At 40.2% G+C, this 22,859-nt stretch overlaps 1 protein-coding gene across 2 annotated transcripts in view; it reads right to left on the bottom strand.

The window, feature by feature from the left end:
- Positions 1-22,859, bottom strand: part of LOC117394605 (zinc finger protein 704-like) — a 111,778-nt gene that overhangs the window by 75,736 nt on the left and 13,183 nt on the right. For both annotated transcript variants that reach the window (XM_033992938.3, XM_059013571.1), the window contains exon 2: positions 8,727-8,962. In XM_033992938.3, the coding sequence (XP_033848829.2) occupies positions 8,727-8,962 (236 nt within the window). The remainder of the gene's footprint in view (positions 1-8,726; positions 8,963-22,859) is intronic.

The following is a 22,859-nucleotide window of genomic DNA, read 5'->3' as shown; positions in this document are numbered from 1 at the left end:
AAATTAAAAGACAAGACCAAAACTGTGGTATTTTCTGGGATACTGCCGGCACCTTGCAAAGGACCATATGGATAGCTGGAAATACAAAATCAAAATGTATGGCGGAAATCGTGGTGCACACAGGAAGGCTTCATCTTTCTTGAACATTGGAGCACATTCTACAACAAGGACTATCTATATAGGCGGGACGGACTGCACTTAAACAAAAAGGGAACCAATCTACCTCAGAGAAAGGATCCTTGAGGAAGTCCAAAAGCATTTAAACTAGAAAGGAAGGGGGGAGAAAACAAAAGAACAAAAGGGAGACCACATCAAAACAAGGGCAACAACTCAGGTAAGACATCCTTTAACCCTTTGTGGTCCATTGTTGGACCTGGTCCGACATTGTAACTATTCCTATCTGGTCCATTGTCGGACCCTGTCCGAAATCATCAAAAAAACGCAAAAAACGGGTTTCTAGTCGTTTTTTCTCCGGAAAAAGTCGAGAAAACCATTCAATGGCTGAGTGGGAGCGACAGGAGCCGAGACAAGCCGATAAAAAAAAAAAAAAAGGCGTATCTCATGATTACTTGCCCCTGGCATCCCATATGGGCGGTCATAAAGAAACAAGCTGGCTGATACTGCATCAGCGCACATAGACTATCACGGACATTTGCAGAGCTTTTTTGAGATGTTATAGTAATAAAATAATGACTTGGATCGCATTATTGAGGAGTTTGGTGATAAAACGAGTGATCAGGAGATGATTGATCGGTATGTACGACTATTATTATTATTATTATTATTATTTATTTCTTAGCATATGTGAAAGCGATAGCGAACGAAAGGGTGGGGCGGGGCTGGAGATGGCTAGTGAGTGCTTTGTTGATATGCAGGGCCTTTTAAACCCGTTTGACTGTGAAAAAAAAATACTTTTAAACAGCACGTCTAAAATTAACTGCGCGTGTGAAAATAAATTGGACCTGACGTGCCTGATGCGCACTTAATAAATGGACTGCAAAGGGCTAAATGTATTTATCTAAATGCTAGAAGTCTGAGAAACAAAATGTTAGAACTTGAAGCTACTGCACTAACAAGTAACTATGATGTACTGCACTAACAAGTAAATACGAGCACGACGGACGAAATTGAAATGCTGGAAATGACAAATGACTGCTTCTTAACGCAATTTGTCACAGCACCGACTAGAGGGGAGGCATGCCTTGATTTAGTCTTTTCAAATAACGAAGACAGAATAACAAAAACAGAGGTCAGAGAGTCATTGGCAAACTCAGTAAAGCAAACTATGAAGGTATAAAACAGAGACTAACAGAAGTAGATTGCAGTAAAACAGAGAAAACATCCACAGAAAAAGGATGGCTGTTTTTTAAAAATGTAGTACTAGAGGCGCAAAACAATTACATCCCAAAAGAAGAAATCTAAATCTAAAACAAAATGGCCAAAATGGTTTAATAGATCCATTTAAAAAAATATTCAGCTAAAAAAGGCACTTTACACAGCGTTAAAAGGGACCAAAAACAAAGTACACAGAAAGAGTACTTGGAACTGCAAACACAAGTCAAAAAGGAAGTTAGAAAGGCCAAAAGAGAGAAAGAAATCTATACTCCTAAGGGAGCTAAAACCAATTCCAAAATGTTTTTCCAATATTATAACAGCAAGAGAACATTCAAAGAGGAGGTTAAATGGCAATATCATAGACGAAGAAAAAAAAAAAGCAAATATATTAAATGATTACTTTTCATGATTACTTTTCAGATTTTTACCCTGTTTTTACCATGCCCCACATGTCGACATGTTCCTATCCAGTTTTAAATAACTTTAGCATAACAGTGGCAGGAGTGTTAAAGGGACTTGGAGCTCTTAAAATAAACAAATCCCCTGGGCCGGATGAGATCCTCCCAATAGTACTCAAAGAAATGAAAGAAGTTATTTACAAACCACTAACCAAGATCATGCAACAGTCTCTTGACACAGGGGTTGTACCATCAGACTGGAAAATTGTAAACATAATACTGATCCACAAAAAGGGAGACAAAACTGAACCAGGTAACTACAGACCAATAAACCTGACTTCAATTATATGTAAACTTATGGAAACTATAATAAGATCCAAAATGGAAAATTACCTATATGGCAACAGTATCCTGGGAGACAGTCAGCATGGTTTAGGAAAGGGAGATCGTGTCTAACTAACCTGCTTGATTTTTTTGAGGATGCAACAGCGACAATGGATAATTGCAAAGCATACGACATGGTTTATTTAGATTTCCAGAAAGCTTTTGACAAAGTCCCGCATAAAAGATTAATTCTCAAACTGAACGCAGTAGGGATTCAAGGAAATGCATGCACATGGATTAGGGAGTGGTTAACATGTAGAAAACAGAAAGTACTGATTAGAGGAGAAACCTCAAAATAGAGTGAGGTAACCAGTGGTGTACCATAGGGATCAGTATTAGGTCCTCTGCTATTCCCAATCTACATGAATGATTTAGATTCTGGTATAGTAAGCAAACTTGTTAAATTTGCAGACGACACAAAAATAGGAGGAGTGGCAAAGACTGTTGCAGCAGCAAAGGTCATTCAAAATTATCTAGACAGCATTCAGAACTGGGCAGACACATGGCAAATGAAATTTAACAGAGAAAAGTGTAAAGTACTGCACTCAGGCAACACAAATGTGCATTATAAATATCATATGGGAGATACTGAAATTGAAGAAGGAATCTATGAAAAAGACCTAGGAGTTTATGTTGACTCAGAAATGTCTTCATCTAGACAATGTGGGGAAGCTATAAAAAAGGCCAAAAAGATGCTCAGATATATTGTGAGAAGTGCTGAATTTAAATCAAGGGAAGTAATGTTAAAACTTTACAATGCATTAGTAAGACCTCATCTAGAATATTGCTGCGCTAGAAAGAGTGAGCGAAAAGAGCGACCAGAATTATCCCGGCTTTAAAAGGCATATCGTATGCAGACAGGCTAAAAGAATTGAATCTATTCAGTCTTGAACAAAGAAGACTACGCGGTGATCTGATTCAAGCACTCAAAATTCTAAAAGGTATTGACAATGTCGACCCAGGGGACTTTTTCGACCTGAAAAAAGAAACAAGGACCAGGGGTCACAAATGGAGATTAGATAAAGGGGCATTCAGAACAAAAAATAGGAGGCACTTTTTTACACAGAGAATTGTGAGGGTCTGGGACCAACTCCGCAGTAATGTTGTTGAAGCTGACACCCTGGGATCCTTCAAGAAGCTGCTTGATGAGATTCTGGGATCAATAAGCTACTAACACCGTGTCACAAAGACGGCCGGAGTGGGTGGCGTCAGACCAGAAGCAGGAATTCACAGACACAGACAGTGGTTGTGATGAGCTGAGTGCAATGGCTGCACTCAGCGTTTATTAACAAATAAAAGGTTTTAAACGGTACACAAAACACAGGACACGGCACTTGTAGCCAAAATAAAAAGACAGACAAAACGGACTAACACTAAACAAACGGTGCACGGAGAGACAAACAAACACGGTGAGAACAAACACTTTACGTTTACTTTTAATGATATTTTTTTTCTCTCTCTCTCTCTCTCTCTCTCTCTCTCTCTCTCTCTCTCTCTCTCTCTCTCTCTCTCTCTCTCTCTCTCTCTCTCCTCTTCCGAACACCTAACCCCGAGTGACAGAAACGTGCATCTATATATACTGTTGTGCTGGGATTCAATTACTAATTAATTACTCACTTGAATCCCAGCACGTGAATTCATTACGTGAAACCCCGTGTTCACATATTATATTTTAAATGCACGTGCGTGATGTGCAATCCCGTGCCTAAATACAAATATACTATTTAAACACACGTGAAACACAGACCCGTTTATATCCCGTGTACCAATCTATACACCAACATTAACATACGCACGCATATATACAACACAGAACACACAAATGCACACAGGGGCGGGGCACTTTGCCACACACCCAAACGAGCAAGATGGGCTGAATGGCATCCTCTCGTTTCTAAATTTTCTTATGTTCTTAAGAAGGCATCCCAGTGAGCTAAACGCTGCAGTGTTTTTATACCACATTTCTGCTATGCTGCAAAGTAACACAGAGGTTCTAACAAACGATAGTCTAAGACTGGTTATTACCGTAATTAGGTCTTTATTACCGTGATTAGGTCTATGGACGGTGGCGCCCACACACCACTTAAAAGCATAGTGTATAGCAAAATCATTGAAAAGAAAAGAGCTATGCTGATCTATTTAAACAACGGGGGCAACAATTTGTCTTTTGCAGGCAATGTTTTTGGGTTACTACAAGAACGAAGGGGCTAAAAAATTGCATCGAGACCTAGGCTTTTTTGAACTGAGAAAGATAAGTTTATCAGATGTCAAAGTGGTTGAAACCCAATTGAGTGTTACCATTAAAGTGCTTTATAACAGCGAGGGGGAATGGAGTATTTTGTGACGGGGCCACCCGCTCATTCGAAACTTGTGTTTACGCTCTGAAAGCCACTGCTGGAGATATTTCATGTGTGAAAAAAATATTTTGTAAAAAATGCAATGTTTATGCCTGTAGACCACAAATGTATGGCTCGAGAGTGCTGCCGTTGTGGTGTTAAAATTGAAACTCCAGAGGAACACTTGTGTTACATTGACTCAACAGACAGCCCCAAAATATTGTATGATTACATTTTTTCCGATTCTGAATACATGCAAGAAACAGGTACTACGCATATGCTTTACATATAAATAACAAGCAGCAATGGGATTTTTACGGTACATCATGTTTAGAGGATTTTGTGAGAACATTCATTGCCGTTTCCTTTAGAGATTACACATTTATATCACACAATGGTAAGGCTTATGACAATTATTTAGTTATCTCGCAGTTGATAAAAGAAAAAAATTACCATGAATTTATTCACGCAGGGTGGTAAAATAATGTGCATGACTGTTACTAAACATTCGGTTTATAGACTCTCTGATTTTTCTCCCAATGAAACTCGCTAATATGCCTCAAGCAATGGGGTTCAAGGGGTCCAAAGACTGCTTTCCACATTATTTCAACAAGGTGGAAAACCAAAATTATGTAGGCAGTATACCGTCTGTTGATTTTTACGGTATAAATTACATGCTGCCTAATGAGAAAGACAAGTTTTTTGACGCAAACAAAAGTAACAATTTCAATTTTCAGGAAGAGTTGAAAAGCTATTGCAAACAGGATGTTAAAATTTTGAGAAAAGAGTGCGTTAGATTTAAGAACGAAGTGACCCTAGATCCTTACCAGCATGTCACAATCACCTCTATCTGCATGGCAATGTACCGTTTTAAGTTTTTGCAGAGACAGCAATAGTTAATATATGTGGAACACACTGAGAATATCAATATACAGCACGCGTTGAAACCTGGTTGAGAGTTCAGGGTCTGTCCATATTTTTTAGACGGCTATGAATTAATAAACGGTGTAAAAACTGCTTTTGAATACAATGATTGTTATTATCACGGATGTGGAAACTGTTATTGTGAAAATTACTTCAGTTCGGTGACAAGTACACTGTTTGACTGGCTTTACAAAAAGACGATGATAAAAACAAATTTTCTAAAGTTGCAAGGGTTTGATGTGTGTGTTTTGTGGGAGCACACATGGAAAGCGATGTTAGCTGCAGATCAGGATCTTCAAGCCTTTCTCGGAGACAGCACTTTGCCCAAACCTATGGACCCTAGAGATCAGTTTCCTCATCAGGTCAACATATGATGTTCTCCCATCACCACAGAACCTAAACCTCTGGGTAGGAGAGGATCCCTCATGTCCTTTGTCTTCATCACCTGCAACATTAAGACACGTTTTGACAGGATGTAAGGTGGCTCTTAGCCAAGGACGGTTTACTTGGCGCCATGACCAGGTGCTGCGATGTTTGGCCTTAGCATTGGAAGACAAGCGTAACAAGACCAATAAGTTGCCACCTGTTCCATCAAAACATTACACACAAAAGACAACATTCCTCCGCCCAGGAGAGCAACCACCAAGAAAAGGTGTTAAAACCAATCCTCGCCCAGGACAACTGGAAACTGCTAGAGACTGGAAAATGCTGGCAGATGTTGGTCAACGGCTTATTTTTCCACCTGAGATTGCCACCACTAACCTTCGACCAGATATTGTCTTGTGGTCTGGATCAGCACGCCTTGTTCACCTGGTAGAGTTAACAGTGCCATGGGAAGATGCTGTAGATGAGGCGTATGAGAGGAAGAAACTGCGGTATGCTCAACTAGCCACTGAAGTGGAACAGTGAGGATGGAGAGTCTGGGTTTACCCAGTGAAGGTGGGCTGTCGAGGATTTGTGGCACACTGTACAACCCGGTTTCTCAGAGATGTCGGATTCAGTGGCCAAGAGTTGCGTCGCACAGTGAAGAACTTTTCTGAAGCAGGAGAGAGGAGCAGCAACTGGCTGTGGTTGAGACGGAAAGATTCTGGCTGGGGATCTCAAGCACAATAGAAAGAACGAAATGCTGATGTATGGGTAAGTAAGCTGGCCTGAGTTGAGTGGGGGACGGGGGGGGGGGGGGTGATGCTGGGACGCCAGAATCACCGTTGAGCCCTTTTGAGGTGTCGTGGGCTAGTCGACGAAACACCGAGGATGGAAGGTGCCCACTTGAAGACCCCAGAGATGTACCCCACTTAGCTCAATCCAGACGGTTGTCATGCTGATGCGCTGGGGAGACCGCACTGTGGTTGATCCCCAGAGCCAGCATCGCAGCCATTGTGTGTGCTGATGCGCTAGGGAGGCAATAAGCTGATCCCTGGAGCCAGCATTACATTTCAGCCATCAACACCAGTCAGAAGGATATCTACATCATTATATGGAAGGAAGTGTAAATGGATGGAGACACATATGGATCACATTAGTTTACTGTAAAGCTACGTCTTAGTTGGTGCTTATCTTGGCGAGAGCTGAGTTCAAATCAGCATGAAGTTTTAACATCTACTCTCGTGTAATGGAAATCATTATCATTGGGTCTCTCACGGGTCCTTTCAGGTTCAATAACAAAATCAAAGCGAAGGAACAGATTGCGTCCCTCCATCCCCTTTTATGCCGTGACACATGACCCCTTGGTAAACGAGTGCAGCCGCCCATCCAATCTGCGACTGCCACGTTGTTTCCCTTCTGGGTCAATGTGTTAATGCAACAGAATTCCACCCCCTTTCAAGCTGGCCGACTTCCCTTGAACCCGAAAGTTTATGGTTTCTGAAAAAAGGTCACCATTTCCAAGATGCTACTGTAAAAATAGATTTTTAGTTAATTTTTATAGCAAGAGTCAAATACAGCCAAAAAACGCCTGGTCCTGGGGGAGCATCCCACTGAAAAATGCTTGGTCCATGAAAGGGTTAAGATACTTCAGGTGGCGAACATAACCATGTTTTTTTTTTTTTTTTCTTTTTTAATTCCCATGGTCCTCGGACCGGTCATTGCGAAACACTGACTTAGATGACCTTCGCGCTGGTGCATGCGTATTTCGACCACCTCTAGCGAAAGCCGGGTGAGCAGTTAAAAGTTGGATGTACAGTTGGAAGCCAATTTCATAATTTTGAATTAAGTGCTCGTTCGTTTCGTGGAGACAGTGGCATTGAGTTAACCCTGAAACCCTGCTTTGCCTTCCTGGTGAATCAGTTCATGGTTGATGCAATCAATGACAGCTGTCTGATCCCCAAACCTCTGGTAACGAAAACATCTGCTGTGGAAATGGAACTCCAGGAGGACAAGGGTCTAAAGATGGTGCATAAATCAGTCTACAATCGAGTTCTATAAACAAGTGCCAGGATCTAGGTATCCTCAACTGAAGAAGACAAGCGTGCAACTCAGATAAATATTCGGCACAACATACTGCTGCAAGTCACTCTACTTCATGCTCAAGTTCGTGAACGCGAAACACTGTTCGGTCCTTACTGACCAACACCTCAGACCTCCTCCATACCGCCGTGACAACATAACAGCCCGACTTCAAGTGTCTCACATCCAGGATGAGACACACAAGGTGTCCAGCAGCAACTAGCGTGTTACGGTGAGTAGGATGTAAATCTTTTTTATAAAATTGGTGTGTTGGCACTAGACTAGAGAATGCATGTTTAAATGTTACACTGCAGGTCTGAAATTAATATTATATTTACATATCTTAATCTTGTCATGAGCAGGTACTGTAATCCCTTATATAAATAAATTCAGTGCATTTGTCATCCACAAAGCTCTCAAAAGTATTTAATACACGGAGCAGTCATACTAAAAAAAAGCTTGTTTTGGTGAAATCAGGGCAATTATCGCATATCATAATAACTGAATATATTTTATTGAAAGTACATAACAGAAATAATGGAAAAACATACCATAGTGTTACATTTAAAGTTTAATAAACTAGATCTAAAGTTCTAAACAGTGTAGGCTCTACAATGGTCTCTCCCTTGTTCTTGTGTATTTTGCTGCCATCTAGTGTCAAGAGATAACAACTACTGCAAATTACAATGTTGGAGAGAATTAAAAAATGTTTAAAAAAATGTTAGAATTTAAAATGTATTGCTCACTTCTTTCCTCACTTTGTAATGCTAGGGACTTCAAAAAAAAGCAAACACGATTTTGTTAAAGTCTGTTACCACCAGACATTGCCTCTAGGCTACAATATTAACATTTATTATTCACACTCCCCTCTAAGCAAGATTGCATTTTAATGAGCCTCTCCTACCTTGCATGAGGGACATCAATACTCGAGGAAACAACTTTGTGCTTTTGCTCCAAAAGCGAGACAGAACGTGTGTGATCCTTTTCATGGTCCTGGATTCTGTTTGCCTTTTTACTGTCAAGCCTTTTTATATCCTCCTCTTTCCCAAGAAGCTTCTGATTGTTTTTTTGGTTGATATCACTCTTCCTTTGCTCCTGTTGCTGGGAAGTGGTAACCATTTCACAATCAGTGCAGGCAGTCTAAAAATCAAACATAAAGAAGCAATATGAAGCTTGTATTTACTATGGGCACTTGAGATAAATACATTGAAAATCCTATTTTTAAAATGTTGGCTTTAATTGATCTTATCAAAACAGTTACATTCTTTTGACAAACAATTAAAATGGGTTCAACAGTACAGAAAAATAATAATTTCATGATAAAAAAAGTTTTTCTTTCCTTTTTACATGTATACGTATTTTCAGTAAAACCTCTGCCAAAGCTCTGATATAGCTGGTAAAAGCTGCAATTTGTATCTTTTTTTGTCGAAATCTCAGTATCTTGCTGTAGAAAAGTGGTTTGCAGTGCGCAGATGCAGAGGTGATGCAGTGTTCAAGAGAATGACAAACAACAAAGTTCCTGGTGAAATAAATGATGGTTTGAATTGTAATCCAAAGTCACTTGACAACAGTAAATAATAATGAGAACTGGCAAAACACAATGATGTGTATTGCTCAGTTAAATCCACGGGGTTCGGTCCCGAAACAATAAACACAGTTTTAAACACACACAAGACACACAGACAATCACAAGTCCACAGTGAGTGCTAAAGTGTGAGTGGTGAAAATTTATTCGTGAACAGTTGTGCAGTGTTGTCCGGGTTTGGTGCTGGCCTTAAGCGACAGTTCCGGATCGTGTTAGCCGTCTAAAGCCTAGGACACACAGGAGCAGCGCGGCACCGCTAGCGGGGAACGGCAAAATGCTGCACATATCGCTCACTTTTTATTTTAATTACAGTGAACACACATTGACGAAAATGATGTTGCGGAAAACTGTTGCAGTGGCAGAATTTTAGAACAGCAAAATATCACTCAGTGAGCGATATTTTGCTACTCAAACATTTTCCTGCAGTGGCAAATCTGGGTCTAGCCAATCAGCTCTATGGTGTGGGATACGTCATGGATTGATGAACTCAAATATCCATCAACATAGAGGAGCTACTGATAGCTGAAGTTTCTCAGCATCCCGAGCTATTTGATTATAAAAATAAGAATTTCAAGAATGTTGGTTATGGGTCTATTGAATGATCCAAAACAAATACTAACCGTTTACACCCTGCATTAATCCAGTTACTTGACATCCTGCATCATTTGTCAGATATACATGTCAAGTAATTAAAAAGTTGCCAGCCGACTGATTAGTGTGTATACAATTGCGAAGAATGTGATCCCGTTTTCCTTAATAATAGCAGCTCCTATACAATGTATAACTCCAGATACAGAACCACAGTCTAGTCTTGTTAACTGCGGTGTTGGATATATAATACCATGTTTCTTTGTAGAAAAATGCTTTCACATTGTATCCCAAAATAAATATAATATTTTACATACATATCCTTAGGTAAATAAAATGCAAATATTTATGAGTGGTGTTCTGATATGGGCACTTATAACGTTAGATCCTGATAAAAATTTCTGGAGATGGACATGGTCGTTTACTCTGGGTTGAAGCAGTAAAAGTTCAAGAATTATATACATTTTTGGGATTGTTGTACAGTGTTACGAGGTGGTGAGCTGTTTTTTTTTTAATCGCCGTTTCACAACCGTTGATATGTGTCCACCAAGCAAAACGGTATTGCTGTGCGCCGCCCTGCTTCGCTCCCTGGAAACGGTGCCGCGTCGCTCCTGTGTGTCCTAGGCTTTACAAGAACAAACAAGTATAATTAGACACAATAAACAAACAAAACACTCACAGTTAGTTTACAGTTTTTCCTTTCGCGGTTCGTTCTTTCTTATTTTATCAACTAAAATGCACTGAACGGCCTGTCTTGCTATTTGCTACAAACAAGCAGTGGGCGTGCTCTTCTTCGCCTGCTCGTGTTAACTAGCATCTGATTTGCTGGTCCCATCCTATCAGCGAATCAGATTTAAAAATGTTTGTAAGTACACCCCTCTGTGTATTCACTGTGTAAACAAACAAACAAACAAAAACCCCAAAAACCGCGCCACCTTGTATCCAGAGCAGGACGACAGGCTTGTATTCACATCATCATGGCAAGCACTGCAGCCTGTAAATAAATTGTGCACATTGAAAAAAACTGACTGTTTATAGTTTGCGCTGCTTTGGAGTTTCAAATTTAACAATATTCAATAACGTTAAAAATAAATAAATAAATGTTCAGTGATGTTAAACGCTATTTTGGAGTAAGGATCAGCTAGGTATGTGGTAATTTGTGGCAAATAAATCAATTTGTTAATAGGCTTCCAAGCCATATAGTTATTATTGCCAATTTACGTGTCGATTGACGTTGCGGTTTAAGACAAGAAGATTGTTGAATATTTGGTGCCAATCCAGCGTAGCGGGCAAAGTAATTGTTCAATCGACCTCGATTGAACATATGTTTTTTATAGGCCATTGCTGCATTGTTAGGTTTCCTTAGGCTTCCAAGCCAAAGGCTGGGGAAGCCGATTGTTATTGCTGTGTTTATTATTAGGCTTCCAAGCCGTAGGCTGGGGAAGCCTATTGTTTTTGTTAGGATTATTATTAGGCTTAACAAGCCGTAGGCTGGGGAAGTCTATTGTTTTTGTTAGGATTATTATTAGGCTTAACAAGCCGTAGGCTGGGGAAGCCTATTGTTTTTGTTAGGATTATTATTAGGTTTAACAAGCTGTAGGCTGGGGAAGCCTATTGTTTTTGTTAGGATTATTATTATTATTATAATTATTATTATTATTATTATTATTATTATTATGTTTTGTTTTTTTTTCTGCCAAAACATGCTCAAAAACTCATGAAATTCGGTACACTGGTAGATGCCTATGGGGGATAGTCGGTGATATTCAGCAAATTTCCGCAAGTCACATGGTTCGGCAGCCATATTGGATTTTGCAGAATTTGTTAAAACGCCTATGTATCAGAAACCGCTTACTGCAGAGTTCTGTACATGTTGAGGGATAGTCCATGATTAACTGATGTTAATATGAAGCTGATTGGTTGTGTGGTTTGGCAACCACATTGATTAATGACATAAAATTACCATAAAAATATAAAATCATCAAAATTCAAACATCTTCTTCTCTGAAACCGCTTATCCGATTGAAACAAAAATTGGAATAAAACATCTCAGTATGGTCATCTGTTACGCTTGTTCAAGGGAAGTTGCTACTGTGAAAATCATGGCGTCCACGCTGCATGACATCATCAACATACGCAACTGGCTATAAAACTGCGTATAACTTCTTATTGGCTGCACCAAAACGCACAAAATTTGACACGGACGTAGAGGACTATGGGATGTAGTGTCGTGGTCAATATGGCGGCCTTTGGTCACATAGCGTGGCAGCCATCTTGGATTTAATGAAAAGTTTGGACAATATTCAAAAGTCTTCTCATGAACGGTAAATAGTACAGCTGTGAAAATGTTTGTACCTAGTGCACTCATGTCCACAACTGAATCTACTTCAGGAAAAATGGATCGGTCACATGGTGTGGCAGTTATGTTGGATTTTGCGTAAAACGCTTAAACGACAACTCCTTTGGCCGATTGACGTGAATCTTGGGTATACGTTACAGCTGTGATGATAACGTTTCATCTATAATAACCAATGCACTTAAATTTCACGATAACTGCTTGAAAGCCGTAAAGCTGCTCACAACTCTAGTTATTAGGCTTCCAAGCCAAAGGCTGGGAAGCCTATTGTTATTGTTATGTTTATTATTATTATTATTATTATTATTATTATTATTATTATTTTTCCGCACAAACAACATCGCAAAGTTATGAAAACGCATACGTAAGTAGATGCCTATGGCTGGACAACCAGACTGGCGTCCCCAAATGAAAAAGTCACATGGTTCGACCGCCATCTTGGATCTCGTGGAAATTTTGGGAATTTTTCAAAACTCTTGCCGTTAAAAACAACTTAAGGTGGAACTATGACGATGGCAGCAGATAGTGCAGCAATGGCCTATAAAAAACATATGTTCAATCGAGGTTGATTGAATAATTGCTTTGCCCACTACGCTGGATTGGCGCCAAATATTCAACAATCTTCTTGCCTTAAACCGCAACGTCAATCAACACCTAAATTGGCACGCATGTTCATGACCAGGTCCTTTCTACCGTTTGTAAAATCCACACTTTTCCGTTAACAAACATGGCCGCGGCACGCAAATAACCGTTTCACGACGGCTCTATTTTCATACATTCGTGCATAAATCCAAGGTGCAATACACTACAGTAGGAGCGTGCGAGAGCTAACTTTTATAAAGACCCATTCAAATTTGTAAAGAAGTTATTCACCAGTGAGAAGAATGGCACACTAAAAGCATCTAAGGTTGAGCTGGAGAGATATTTGGAGGAAACACATACAGATTCAAAAAGGCAGGAGCCTATGTCAGTTCCTTCAGACATCCCACCTATCAATCCACCAGAATACCAAATGGAGGACTGTGCACCTAAGTGGAAAGAAGTAGAGCAAGCTGTGAAAAAAGCAAGGGCTTCATCATCTCCAGGGCCTAATGGAGTTCCGTACAGAGTGTACAAGAGTGCTTCAGGAGTTCTACGAATTCTGTGGAAATTGATGAAAGTGGCATGGGAAAAACAGGTTGTACCAAGAGCATGGCGCCGAGCAGGTGGAGTCTTTATACCTAAAGAAAAAGATTCTACAAGCATCAGTCAGTTTCGTCCCATTTCCCTATTAAACGTAGAAGACAAGATTTTCTTCAGCATTATTGCTCAGAGATTGTCAGCTTACCTATTAAAGAACTGCTTCATTGACACTTCAATACAAAAAGCGGGCATTCCAGGTTTCCCAGGTTGCTTAGAACACATCAATGTGATCTGGCAACAAATTCAATCAGCTAAAAAGGAGAGGAAGGAGCTCCATGTGACATTCCTGGATTTGGCTAATGCATATGGTTCAGTGCCACATGAACTACTTTGGTCAGCATTTGATTTTTTCAGTGTACCGATGACAATAACAAATTTAGTGAAAGCCTACTTTGGAGATTTGCAATTCAGTTTTTCAACTTCAGAATTCAGCACTACATGGCAATGCCTAGAGGTTGGAATAATGGCAGGATGCACCATTTCTCCACTGGCTTTTACCATGGCAATGGAAGTAATCATTAGGGCATCAAAATGGGTAGTAGGAGGAGAGCGCTTGGCTTCTGGAATGCGACTACCACCAATTCGAGCATAGATGGATGACATGACAACCATGACTACAACAGTAGCCTGCACTAATCGATTATTGGGCAAATTAACCAATAACATTGAATGGGCACGAATGCAATTCAAGCCCACTAAATCAAGGAGCATCTCTATAATTAAAGGCAAAGTAGTAGATAAAACATTCTTCATTAATGGTGAGGCAATACCAACAGTGTCTGAGAAGCCAGTGAAGAGTCTTGGGAGATGGTACGACGGGGATCTAAAGGACACAGTTCATGTGGGAGAAGTTAGACAACAAGCAGTGGAAGGGTTGAAGAGCATAGACAGCTGCGCTCTACCAGGTAAACTAAAACTCTGGTGCTTTCAGTTTGGTCTACTGCCGAGGTTGCTGTGGCCACTGACTGTGTACGAGGTTTCTTTGACAACAGTAGAGAAGCTGGAAGCTTTAATCAGTTCATACATCAGGAAATGGTTGGGAGTTCCACGCTGCCTCAGCAGAGTGGGACTTTATGGTAAAGGAATACTGCAGCTACCAGTCTCTGCTCTAACCGAGGAGTTTAAGTGTGCCAAGGTCTGGCTGGAAATTACATTAGTAGAGTCATGCGACAAATGTGTAAGGGAGGCAGTACCTGTGTTGAAAACTGGAAGAAAGTGGGCGGCAAAGAAAGCTGTGGAAGATGCAAAGGCTGCCCTTCGAATTGGTGATATCATGGGGCAAGTTCAGCATGGAAGAGGGGGTCTTGGTTTCAGTTCAGCTCCTCCTACATGGCACAAGGCAGCCCCAGCTCAACGGAGGAAGCTAGTAGTCAACGAGGTGCAAAAGCAGGAGGAGAGGATGAGGTGTATAAAGGCCATTTCCCAGGCCAAGCAGGGAGAATGGATGAGATGGGAGAATGTGGAACAACGCAAGATTGGCTGGCAAGACCTATGGTCAATGGAACAGAGCAGGATCAGTTTCCTCATCAGGTCAACATATGATGTTCTCCCATCACCACAGAACATAAACCTCTGGGTAGGAGAGGATCCCTCATGTCCTTTGTGTTCATCACCTGCAACATTAAGGCACATTTTGACAGGATGTAAGGTGGCTCTTAGCCAAGGACGGTTTACTTGGCGCCATGACCAGGTGTTGCGATGTTTGGCCTTAGCATTGGAAGACAAGCGTAACATGACCAAAAAGTTGCCACCTGTTCCATCAAAACATTACACACAAAAGACAACATTCCTCCGCCCAGGAGAGCAACCACCAAGAAAAGGTGTTAAAACCAATCCTCGCCCAGGACAACTGGAAACTGCTAGAGACTGGAAAATGCTGGCAGATGTTGGTCAACGGCTTATTTTTCCACCTGAGATTGCCACCACTAACCTTCGACCAGATATTGTCTTGTGGTCTGGATCAGCACGCCTTGTTCACCTGGTAGAGTTAACAGTGCCATGGGAGGATGCTGTAGATGAGGCGTATGAGAGGAAGAAACTGCGGTATGCTCAACTAGCCACTGAAGCGGAACAGCGAGGATGGAGAGTCCGGGTTTACCCAGTGGAAGTGGGTTGTCGAGGATTTGTGGCACACTCTACAACCCGGTTTCTCAGAGACGTCAGATTCAGTGGCCAAGAGTTGCGTCGCACAGTGAAGAACTTATCTGAAGCAGCAGAGAGGAGCAGCAACTGGCTGTGGTTGAGACGGAAAGATTCTGGCTGGGGATCTCAAGCACAATAGAAAGAAAGAAACGCTGATGTATGGGTAAGTAAGCTGAGCTGAGTTGAGTGGGGAACGGACGGGGTGATGCTGGGACGCCAGAATCACCGTCGAGCCCTCTTGAGGTGTCGTGGGCTAGTCGATGAAACACACTTGAAGACCCCAGAGATGTACCCTACTTAGCTCAATCCAGACGGTTGTCATGCTGATGCGCTGGGGAGACCGCACTGTGGTTGATCCCCGGAGCCAGCATCGCAGCCATTGTGTGTGCTGATGCGCTAGGGAGGCAAATAATGGAGCCAGCATTACACTTCAGCCATCAACACCAGACAGAAGGATATCTACATCATCATATGGAAGGAAACGTAAATGGATGGAGACACATATGGATCACATTAGTTTACTGTAAACCTACGTCTTAGTTGGTGCTTATCTTGGCGAGAGCCGAGTTCAAATCAGCATGAAGTTTTAACATCTACTCTCGTGTAATGGAAATCAGTCATGAAACTTTATATGACCATAGAGAATCACGTGAAGTACTGGTGATATGAAAATGACACATTTTGGTCACATGGTTTGGCGGCCATATTGATAATTGTAAAAAAACTTTTGCAACCCATAACATGAACACCATTGCACTTATGCTCTTCATTGTCAACACAATTGCACAGACCACTGGAAAGTAATAACTGCTGAAGTTTGAAACAGATTGCTCACACGGCGCGATGGCCATATTGGAATTTACGTTGAAATTTTAACTCCTAGGGTGTGCCGACAGGGTCATAACTATAATGGAACACGTATAGGAAGTCATATGTGCTCTATGAAAAAATGTCATCGCCCGTGACCTCTGACCTCTCCTAAAGGTCAAACGTGATGCATGACATCATCAACATACGCAACTGGCTATAAAACTGCCTATAACTTCTTATCGGCTGCACCAAAATGCACGAAATTTGACACGGATATAGAGGACTATGGAATGTTGTGCCATGGTCAATATGGCGGCCTTTGGTCACATGGTGTGGCAGCCATCTTGGATTAAGTGAAAATTGAGCAATTTTCAAAAGTCGTCTTCTCATGAACGGTAAATACCAAAGTTGTGAAAAATTTTGTACATAGTGCGCTAACCAATGCGCTTAAATTTCACGATAACTGCTTGGAAGCCGTAAAGTTGCTCGCAGCTCTAGTTATTATTATTATTCTTTGGCACACTACTTCTCTCACACCGCTTAAGCTAGAAACGCCGTTCAAACTTTAAAACGTGTAGACAGGTCTGGAATAGTGTGCTTGTTTTTTTGCTTTTTGATATGTTTTATACTTTTTAAACTAACTAACCATCTTCATTCACTTTAATGGGGCTTTTTTCAACATTCTAAACCTCCCCATTGTTTAAAAACTACTTTGACCACTTTCCCAACAAGACAAAAAGTTAGAGGGTATGACATCTTCCTCTACTTCTCTGCTATTCAAATATGAAATCAAAACAGAAATAACTTTTACCAATCAAGAGGTACACCTGTTTTAGTAACCGCACCAACTACGTTTTCTGTGAACTTTTAGAAATAACTGCCGTTTTGACCACTTTCCCAACAAGTTAGACAAATACTTAGAGCAAATGAAATCTTCCTCTACTTCTCTGCTATTCAAATCTAAAATAATTTCAAAAATATCTTCTACCAATCAAACGGTACATGTCTGATGAAATGTGTGATCTAACTGCCCCACAATAAGAACATAAGAAAGTTTACAAACAAGAGGAGGCCATTCAGCCCATCTTGCTCGTTTGGTTGTTAGTAGCTTATTGATCCCAGAATCTCATCAAGCAGCTTCTTGAAGGATCCCAGGGTTTCAGCTTCAACAACATTACTGCGGAGTTGGTTCCAGACCCTCACAATTCTCTGTAAAAAAGTGCCTCCTATTTTCTGTTCTGAATGCCTCTTTATCTAATCTCCATTTGTGACCCCTGGTCCTTGTTTCTTTTTTCAGGTCAAAAAAGTCCCCTAGGTCAACATTGTCTATACCTTTTAGGATTCTGAATGTTTGAATCAGATCACCGCGTATTCTTTTTTGTTCAAGACTGAATAGATTCAATTCTTTTAGCCTATCTGCATACGACATGCCTTTTAAACCCGGGATAATTCTGGTCGCTCTTCTTTGCACTCTTTCTAGAGCAGCAATATCCTTTTTGTAACAAGGTGACCAGAACTGAACACAATATTCTAGGTGAGGTCTTACTAATGCATTGTAAAGTTTTAATATTACTTCCCTTGATTTAAATACAACACTTCTCACAATATATCCGAACATCTTGTTGACCTTTTTCATAGCTTCCCCACATTGTCTAGATGAAGACATTTCTGAGTCAACATAAATTCCTAGGTCTTTTTCATAGATTCCTTCTTCAATTTCAGTATCTCCCATATGATATTTATAATGCACATTTTTATTGCCTGCGTGCAGTACCTTACACTTTTCTCTATTAACCCTTTTCTCTATTGACCTGGTCCGACATCGCAATTTTCCCTTTCCGGTCCAATGTCGGACCCTGTCCGACATCATCAAAAAACCGCAAAAAACAGGTCTCTAGTCGTTTTTTCTCCGGAAAAAGCAGAGAAAACCATTAAATGGCAGAGTGAGACCGATAGGAGCCGAGAGAAGCCGAAAAACAACAACAAAAAAGGGCATATCTCATGAATACTGATAGATCCGACACCACATAGATAACACGGACATAAACAAACAAGATAGCTGCTTCCGCATCCAGCGCTCAAAGAACATCACAGACATTTGCAGAGCTTTTTTTAGATGTTATAGTAATAAAATAACGACTTGGATCGCATTATTGAGGAGTTTGGTGATAAAACAAGTGATCAAGAGATGATTTATCGGTATGTACTATTATTAAGAGGCATTTGAAAAGGGTGGGGTGGGGCAGGAGATGCAGTACTGAGTGTTCTGTTGATATGCAGTGCCTTTTAAACCTGTTTTACTATGAAAAAAATACTTTTAAACAGCACGTCTAAAATAAACTGCGCATGTGAAAATAAATTGGACCTGACACGCGCTGAATAAATGGACCGCTAAGGGTTAAATGTCATTTGCCATGTGTCTGCCCAGTTCTGAATGCTGTCTAGATAATAGTTTTTATTATTATTATTATTCCACCATATCTGCTAAATGGCCATAAAATGAAAACCGCTTGACGAAAACTCACGAAAATTAGTACGGAGTTAGATACCTATAGGTACATGACCCACAAGAAAAATGAAGGCCATATGTCACATGGTATGGCAGCCATATTGGATTTTGTGCCAAATGTGGACATTTTTCAAAAGTCTTCTTGTCAAAAACGGCTAAAGGTAGAGATCTGAAACTTGCTGTACAGTGCCCTTATGGCCTACAATAAGATTTGTTCAGGAGAGGTCAATTGGTCAACTGGTTTGGCGGCCATATTGTATTGGCCAGAAATATTCAAATATCATCTTCTCCAAAACCGCTAGACAGATCGGCACGTAAATTGGCACACATGCTCATAGGAAGGTCCTGGTACAGATTTGTTCAAAGCAAGTTGCTGCATTAAAAAACATGGCCGCCACAAGCCAATCAAATATCAGCTATGGTCTATACCCATATATTTCAGTATAATCTTATGGTAGAATATAGTAGACTGATGAAACTTGACAGAATAATAGAAAACTGTGAGAAATAAAATCTATAAATGAATTAAGATAATTGGGCAATATTTCAATATGGCTGCCAAACCATGTGACCAGATTCGTACATTGCTGCTTCCATACAGCCATATGTCATATTTATACAGCCATATACCATATCCATACAGCCATATCCATAGTCATATGCCATATCCATACATCCAAACTGCCATACTTGGCCCCCTACATTGCTGCTTGCAGCTATTATTATTATTATTATTATTATTATTATTATTATTATTATTATTATTATTATTATTATTATTATCATTATTATTGTTTTAGGCCGAGATTTCTGCATTGTGTGTTTCACATAGTGAAGGTTAGGTGGTACAGTAATAAAAAGATGCAATGTCTGATGCTGCAGCTGTCACTGAAAAAAATAAAAAAAAGTTTTTCGTAAACTCGTGTCTAGTTTATATAGCCTACATTCCAAGTACTGTAATCTGTTTGTAATAAATATTTTAGTAACACTCCTGTAGTATGTTAAACTTGCTTTAGGCGTGTTGCGAATGTTGTGTTTTTTTTTTCTTTTTCTCTTGCCGCTACCAAGGCGTAATTACCCCTTGCATTAAATTGTTGTGCTCAAGCTTTTACTTAACAGCAATGATATAAAAATAATAACGTCACAGGAAGAGGAATGCACCGAAAATGTATGGAACACTCATCGATATGTACTGGAATGATTATATTTTGTGTGTCCAATTAATCGATTGCTATTTTGAGGCTTAACTGACAGCCCTAGTGTGTACTTTCACTACAAAAAAAATATATAGCGGGGAAATACCATAGGATGTACATCCAATCCGCAGAATGTGGCAAAGGCACAACAACAAAAGCAGGAACAACTTCAAACCTTCCGACTTAGCACCCGGTGGAGTTGAAAGATGTCAGCAGTCAACAAGCAAGGTCACTTTAAGAACAAACTTTTTTTTTTTTTTCAGTGCGGCGCCCTCTCTATACTGTCTTCTGTTCCACCCTCAATTATCAGTATATAATTTCAATACATTCATTAAAATGTACATGTTATAGGCTATTATACCACCAGAAAAACAGGCAGGTAAAGTTGATAACGGTATTGAAATGTGTTTTCTTGAATTATAAATGAAATAACGACAAAAAAAGGAATAAAGACTATTTGAAAAATAATTGAGAATAGTTAGCAGTATATGTGTGTAAAGCAAGTACTTTAAATGTATTGAAAGAAATACAGATTATTTTGTAATTATGTGTAAATAAAGCAGGAGGAAAAAAGCTTGCAATCCCATTTTAACAGTCTTAAATAAAGGTATCGTTTTTTGCAACTATTAATGATGGTAATATAAGGACAATTTCATGAAGATTATTTTTCTTCCACCTGTGTGCTAGTATTTTGTTTTCATTCTTACTAGAATCTTTTTTAAAGTCTGTAGCTTCCTTGTGTTGCAGACCATATCCCACAGAGAAAAAAAGACAACACTTGTTATTTTTTTTCTTTTTATTCAGTTAAAAAAGTAATTGAAAAATAACCGCTACTATCGTGATAATCGGTGGGCTCACAACTATTCTTATCATGGAAATTTACTATCGTTTCATCCCTAGTCTGGAGCGCAAAGTTGTGACCATTGTAACTGATAATGCAGCCTAATTTGTCAGGTAGGACGCAAGACTCTTGTACTTATAAACGTTGTTGTTTATTAAATGTCAGAACAAACACTCACTAACACGTAGCTTTATTTTAGACCGTCTGAATCTGTGTTCCTAGCCCACGCTGTCTCTACAAGGACAACACTTGTCACCCAATTTCCGCAGTCCTCCATTACGTCACCCCTGTAGCATCGAACATGCAAAACTCTAAACATAACACAGCCAATATTCTGAAGGCTTTTGTTACTCTTCCTGGCATAGAGCAATATAATGGGTCGGAGATTGACACTGACAGTGACAGTGACAGTGAGCACATCACTATTGTGGATACAAGCCACAGTCTTGAGTACCTGCCTCAACACTTTACCTGCTTTGCTCACACTCTCCAGTTGGTTGTAAGGGATGGACTGAAACAGCAGGACAGATGTCAACCATCATCAGCAAGACCAGTAAACTTGTCAGTCATGTGCGTCACTCAAACTTGGCAACAGAGCTCTTTTAGGGCGAGAGCAAGCTGCAGGCTGCAAATGCCAATATCAATCAATCAATCTTTATTTGATTGATTGATATTGGCATTTCATAGTGGACCACCATCACAAAGTGCTTTACAAGATGCAGAAACAACAAGAAAATCCATAATACTTTAAATACAGAGAAATGCATAATACATGAAATACAGTAAAAAAAAGCATAATACATTAAATACAGTGAAAAATGCATAATACATGACATAGTAGCATAATACATGAAATAGTAGCAACAACACAGCAGCTAATGGCAGACATCAGGCTTAAAGAGCACTGAAAGCAAGAGAGTTGATTTAAAGCATCACGCACGAAAGCTGGGAGAGAGTTCCAAAGAGTCAGAGCCATGAAGCTAAACAAGTGTTCTCCAAGTGTGGTGCACCTTAGGTGGAACAATCAACTGAAGATGCTGAAGTCCATCCTCAAGGTGAAACACACACCATGGAAAAGCTTGATTTCCCTGGTAAGCTCTCCAAATATGAAATCAACCTCATCAAAGAGCTTGTTGAGATCCTTAGCCCATTTGAGCTTGCCATGGATCAGACTGAAGGACTCTCAGGTCACAGTTAGTTGCATCCTGCCCTGCACACATGGACTTTGAGCTGAGATGGCTGAATTATCAAACACATACAAGTACAAAATGTTTTCAGCACTACAATCGTCCATAGACAACCGTATGCCAAAGCAAGAGAATGAAGAAGCCTTCACCTTAGCAGCTGCACTGGACCCACGATGGAAACTTGATTGGTGCATGTGGCAATGTGCCCCGTCCCTGTGTGCATTTGTGTTTTATGTTTATGTTGCGTGTGTTAATGTTGGTGTATTACAGTTGGTACACGGGATATAATGTGGGTATAAAGTGCCGTGTTCTGTTTTGTTCAACCTTTTATTTATTTGTTTATTAAAACACTGAGCGCTGCCGTGTCTCAGATTCACTGCAAATACTGCCTGTCTGTGTGTGATTCTTTCTGGCCTGATGTCATATAACAACGCCCCCAAGACTCAGGCCAGAAAGAGTACTGCAGGAAAAAAAAAATATTAAAAAAAAAAAATGGTAAAAAGCAGCCGAAAGTAGCAGCAGTACAGCAAAGGGAAAAAGGAGGAAGCAGGGCTGTGGTCACACCACCATGCACTGCTCCGTCCATGTGGCTCTTCAGGCATTGTCCCAAAAGATGGGATGGGGGGAATACACAGAGCAGT

Source organism: Acipenser ruthenus, chromosome 3, assembly GCF_902713425.1.
Source record: "Acipenser ruthenus chromosome 3, fAciRut3.2 maternal haplotype, whole genome shotgun sequence".
NCBI classification, from domain to species: domain Eukaryota; kingdom Metazoa; phylum Chordata; class Actinopteri; order Acipenseriformes; family Acipenseridae; genus Acipenser; species Acipenser ruthenus.
The sequence above is the reverse complement of the archived record's forward strand: the minus strand, read 5'-3'. Positions and strand labels throughout refer to the sequence as shown.